The 6000-nt window shown below is 39.8% G+C and overlaps 1 protein-coding gene across 1 annotated transcript; it reads right to left on the reverse strand.

The window, feature by feature from the left end:
* Positions 1-3141: 3141 nt before the first annotated feature.
* Positions 3142-5690, reverse strand: ccka (cholecystokinin a). Its single transcript, XM_017700313.2, has 3 exons — positions 5583-5690; positions 4273-4521; positions 3142-3607 (listed from the first exon to the last, which is right to left on the reverse strand). Exons 2-3 carry the CDS (start codon positions 4517-4519, stop codon positions 3489-3491), a joined length of 366 nt encoding a protein of 121 aa, XP_017555802.1. The 5' UTR covers positions 4520-4521; positions 5583-5690; the 3' UTR covers positions 3142-3488.
* Positions 5691-6000: the final 310 nt, after the last annotated feature.

Genomic DNA, 6000 nt, shown 5'->3' on the forward strand with positions numbered 1-6000 from the left:
GTAAGACCACAGAAACAATTAAGAGTGAGTTAAGATCATGCCTTTAATATGTGGTGGTAGTATGAGGAAAGACAGATTGAGAGAGGGGGAGAACTCTGAAAACTTGGGCTGGAGTTCTGGGCATCTTCAATCTGTAGCTATCAGGCCAGTCCTCCCCCCTCCATCCCTCAGCAGTTGCAGGACTGATGCAGGACTGAGGAACAAGACGGGGTGGTGGTGGGGATCAAGAACACTTCATCTTGGGAGCGGAAGGTGAGGATGTGAATTTATTAAGTGTTAGTTCAGAAGAAAGAGAGGTTTCAGGCATGTTCCTCCCCCAAAACTGCAGATATTAAATAACTACATATGGGACTGGATAGACTCTTACATTTAAAATAAAATATAAAAACAGAAGAGAAAATAGTTTTTCCATTATATGTGCCACTTAAAATGCTTTTGCAAATGAATCTTCATTACTTTTCTTCTATTAAAATAGTGAAAAAAGTGTTAGAAGCTGCCTCCGCCCGATGACCGCTGGGATAGGCTCCAGCACCCCCCCCGCGACCCTGAGAGAAAAGCGGCTTAGAAAATGTGTGCGTGTGTGTGTGTGTGTGTGTGTGTGTGTGTGTTAGACGCTCCAACTGAAAGACGACAAACTACAGTATCATAATAATTTAGCAACTAATCACAAGACTGTGACTGTTGTAATGCTATAAAACAATTACTTGTTTATCAAAGGGCTTATTTCTGTGTGGCAGAGAAACGGAAGATGTAGATGAGTTAGATGATGAAGATGGGATGATGGAATTGATTAGTTTTGGTTCCTTAATTAGCTCTCCAAATGGTTCGATTTGGTGACTAATTTTTGCTGCCTATTTTGATGCAGTGTGTAAGCGTCTTCTCTGGTTGCTGGTGCACTTTTGGCAGTTCAGAGTATCTCAGATAATTAGTCTGTTCTGCTGCCAATTAAAATGCTGAAAAGTGGTGCGCGCACACTAATAGATGTATTGGTGTTTTAAAGGGGGGCTGAAAGTCATTCAGAGTGGTTTGATGTGAAATGCTCGGTTCTAGAGAACCTTACAGAGTCAGAACTGATGACAGTGGTGATAAGAGTTTAATACTTCTAAAAGCTCCCTCACAGAAAGTTATCGCATGAAATGGTTGTGACTACACTACCTGAAGCCTGAAATGTTTTATGATATGAAATATCATCTGAGATAAAATTTTGCAATCTAATATTTTTACTATGTGTATATGGCAATTAAGTATGTACAGAACACTGTGAGGCTAAATGAAACATTACATGCAAAAATTCAGATGACATGTGTACATTCACTTGTTGCTTGGTATTTAGTAAATAAATTGGCTAGATTTGTGTTGTAGACAATGCAACCCCTGGTTCCGATCACCACTACTGTAAAGAAATCTGAGTCAGTAAGTGTCTCTACAGTGAACCACTTCACATCAAACCACTCAATGATTGAATTGCACAGAAATTCAAGAATATTATTTATATCTAAATAATAACAGATTGTAACACATTCATAGTTGTTTCACTGTTTGATGTTCAATGCACTCCAAATTTTAATACAGCCAAGTTTCTTATATTCTTACTAAACAAAATAACTTTTTACAGTAACGCATGTGTGTTGTGTATATATGTGTAGATGTATACACAAATATACATACTGTATACCAAGTTTCTTATTTTTTAAACAAGTCTTCTAACAATAATGCAGGTGTGTGTGTTGTGTGTGTGTCTGTATTGGGGTGCGCAGTGTTTTTTTGGCTATGACGCATCTAATTGCTCTGCCAGCAGGCCTTTTCATGTTGAGGTGAGTGCATGTGCATGCATGTATTCACGCATGTGCATGTGTGTGTGGGTGTACATGTGCTGGTCTGTGTTTACGGGTTCACTTTTTATTGTCTAACAGAATGAAACAGCTCTCATTGAGGCACACCTGTGGCATAATGGTGCTTTTTGTTCACTATAAACCACTGCTTCACTAATTTGCCATCCCACAATCCATCCATTATGTGCTAACTTGAGTGGTTTACACAAAAGACATTGCGGGCTGGGACCCAGCATTTCTCTCTCCCTCCCTCCCTCTCTTTCTCTCTCTCTCTGTCACTGTAGCTCACACTCCTTTTATTCTCTTTCTCCTGCTCTCTCCCTCTCCCGTTTCTCTCATTCTTTCTTTCTTTGTATTACTTTCTCTCTCACACTCTCACTTGGGCTCTTTTCCTTTCTCTGTCTCTCTCTCCTCTTTCTCTCTTTCCCTCGCCCCTTCCCTTTTCTCTCTCATTGTTTCTCTCTTCTCTTTGTCTTTTCTCTTCCTCTTCCTCTCTTCTTCATCTCTTCTCTTTCTTTATTCCTTTCTCTTCCAGCTTCTTTCCCTCTCTCACTTGTATTTCTCCTCTCTCAATCTCCCTCCCTCCCTCTCTCAATCTCCCTCCCTCCCTTCTTCCCTCTCTCCCTCCTTCCCTCTCTCTCTCTCACTCACAGTGTGAGTAAAACTGCTCTTTTATTGCCTGTACTCTGATTTGTCCCTGAGGCTGTTAGGAGAGAAATAGGAGCAGAGTTGGCCGCTTGCACTCACACTAGAGCTGCCGCTTCAGGGGGTCAATAAGAGAATGTGTTCATAATAAGGTCTTTACTGTAAGCTCCGTCCCCAAGCGCTGAACAAATGGCTGAGCTGGGCTCCAGTGTTTTCTGTGAGGCGGGTTTAGGCCTGTGCTAATTTGTGCCAGTTACTTCACTATCATTTTTCTGTAGCAGATTGGCTAAGATGTTATTATTAAAGCAGTAATCAAGAATTCCTGAGTGTCCCTGTCATTGCTCAGTGGTGACCCTCTCTACCAGCAGAGAAAGCTGGAATAGCTTCCGCTGGAGCACCTAATCCAATCAGTGTTTCCATGGCATCCCATCTGCTTTTAAATAAATGCATGGTTTCGCACTGCTCCCATTTATTGTTTTGTTTAATAAATTATATTTAGATAGTGGTTGATTTTTAGATGAACGTAATGGCATCAGGGCCATTATACCATTGCTGGGCACTGTCTCCTAAAAATAAAAGTAATGTAATGAAACTATTATATTTATATAATATATAAATTAATATATGTTTATTTCAATACATTTCACAGGGGCTGAACTCTGGGTGAATGAGTTAAGGCAATGATTTATTCTGAAACACCTGACATATTTTGAACGAGAGGACAAAATCATATATACACACTTGAAAAAACAAATAAAATAGACCACATTCCCAGTCATTTTTTCTTTTCTGAAAAAAAATGTGGGTGCTTTGTAAAATCTGTATGGGTTACATATATACTCATATATTGCATTATCTTCATTATACAAACAAATTTACATAAGTAAGATGGAGACAGAGCTCTCTGATGATGACTTGATTTTTGGCAGGGAGAATGATTAAGATGGCTTTCTCTGTACACACAAGTTGGCTGATTGGTTGATTGATTGAAGATGATTGGTTGAGTGTATATTATGAAGAGTACTCGTACTCCTCTGCACTCCGTCGGCCAAAGTCCATCCAGCCCAGATAATCTCTGTCCTTTATTCTGTGAGTCGTGGTCCTGCTGGAAGGGCTCCTGCGATATGAACCTGAGTGATGTGGGAAAAATTCTAGTTACAGACAAACATATAAATGTTCAGTATGACTATCTAAATGTTATCTATAGAAGTACAAATAGATACAGAAGACTTAAGTGAGAAACAAGGCTAATAAAAAGATAAGATTAGAAGTAAATGTCACTTGTAAAGAAATTCAATAACTATACAATATCTAAATGCCATACAGGAAAAAGGGATAGAATCATGAAAAAAACTATAGTTTAAGATGAAAATGGCTATAGAGCATCACACCATTATTTACAGAGACAGGCAATGGCTATAGAACCTCTATATGTTATTTATAGAGAAAAATGGCTAATGAATATATAAATGGCTAAAAAATTTTAGAGAAAGAAATGATCATGTACATGTTTTTACAGAGAAAACAATAACAACTACTGAACACCTAAATATTATTTACAGACAAAAAGGTTATACAGAGAGAAGAGCATTCAATGTAAAATTGTAGGTGAATTATGAAGTCTTGTAGGCACCCCCCGCGACCCTGAGGGAGAAGCGGCTTAATGGATGGATGGATGGATGGATGGATGGATGGATGTCTTGTAGGCTACTGTTGTAACTTTAGCCATTAATGCAGTTGAGCTGCTGTTTGTGAATGTGAGAGCAGATGGATGTGGGCTGAGGAGACGTCCTACCTTTTCTGGAAATGAGTCTGGCCAGCAGTTCATTCAGTCTGCGGGCAGGGTCCTCCAGCACCTCCTCTTCCTGTGCTTTAGAGAGCAGACTGAGCTGACCACTAGGGGGCACTGCACGGGTGTGTCGCGTGTGTTCAGCTACAGCCCCATCCAACTGACTCTCGTCCAGTGAGTGTGCAGGGAGTGCAACGTTCCCGCTGCTGTAGAGAGCCGCCAGAAGCACACACACACAGATTCCAGCGTTCATGACTGACGATCACACACACACACACACACACACACACAGCAGATGTCATTTACAACTAAATGGCACTAAAATTGGTCTTAAATGTAGTTTTCAAGGACAATGAAGCACAATTGGGTGATGAATAATCTGAAAAGGGTTAGAATAATATTGACAGTAAGTTCAATGGTTTGTAGGCAGCTCCTCATTAAATTTGCAAAAGGAGCATTAAAGCCCCTTAAAAGAGGAAAATAATTAAGTCAGCCTCCTTTTCACAGCTGCAACACTTGCATTTAGTCAGTACAAACATAACACACAGTAATTTTCTCAGACGTCAATACCATGGCATGAAATATTAATTAAGTGGATTGACTGAGCTGCTCTTTAATGTATGCTGTGGGTGAGCTGCAGATCTTTATACTTATTGCCAGACTTGCTTTTCTAGATCCCATTAGATACCATCATTTTTAAGCTTTTATTATATTATATTTTATTACTGTTTCTGGCAGCCACACAAAGCAACAATAAATATCTGCTCTGTGTTATGAACTTTGAGAGCCAATCTTTCTGTGGTCTAGTTGTTCAATGCAATTAGTGAAAAATACGTTAACCCCTTTAATGGCTGCTGACAGGTCTAAACCTTTGTCACACGCTGCTATGCCTTCAGAATATTTCAGGCAGTTTGTATTGTTTTGCATGTAATTATTGAATAATAAGCCTTAGAATGTAATAAGCCTGAGATTTTTAAGGAGAAATAGAGAAGGCAGAGAGAAATTTTTCAAAGACAGTAAAAATGACACCAGATAAATTAATTTCCCCAGAAGAGCAACTGAGCAGCACAGCGAATAACATTTAATATCCAGTTATCTGACTGATGAACTGGCTTCACAATAACCATTTATTTCTAATTATATTGTTTTTGCTTCTCACTGCATTACATGTATTATGTATATTTACATAATTTATGTTTATACACAAACTGCCATGTATTTAAAAAAAAAACAAACATTTTTGTCAGAAGTTTAATACAGGACGCATGCATAGCTATACTATGTTCTAAAAACAAAGAGAAGGCTTAAAGCAGTACCTTGAGCTGAGAGTGAGGCTGACGGGCAGAGAAGAGCAGGATGCTAGAGTAGAGAGAAAGTGACAACACACACTGTGCTGCACCAGAGCGGATCAGAAACTTCTGCACACAGTGGAGGGGCCGCCCTTAAATACCCCTCTGGAGTGGGCTGGCTCTGTGTGGCCTGCGTAGCAGCAGCCGCTATTGCCTTGCTTGTGTGTATGCATGTATGCGTGTGTTTGCGCAAGCTTGACGCAGAGCACAGTATATTCTATTTTCACAGGATACACACTGTGACATTGTCACTCAAGGGAGTGGGGGCCCATCCTGAACACACACACACCTCACAGGACCTCTGACTGAGCTGCCCCTACACCAACTTCCACTGATGAGTTGAACACTCTTCTAAATGATAACTCTACCTCCATTTTATCCTATA

This window comes from Pygocentrus nattereri, chromosome 3 (genome assembly GCF_015220715.1).
Source record: "Pygocentrus nattereri isolate fPygNat1 chromosome 3, fPygNat1.pri, whole genome shotgun sequence".
NCBI lineage: Eukaryota > Metazoa > Chordata > Actinopteri > Characiformes > Serrasalmidae > Pygocentrus > Pygocentrus nattereri.

Excerpts from the sequence above, each read along its gene's own strand:
- ccka (XM_017700313.2), bottom strand. The coding sequence starts at position 4,519 with ATGAACGCTGGAATCTGTGTGTGTGTGCTTCTGGCGGCTCTCTACAGC. Across the intron at positions 3,608-4,272 it reads CAGACTCATTTCCAGAAAAG|GTTCATATCGCAGGAGCCCT; the intron begins GTAGGACGTCTC and ends CACATCACTCAG.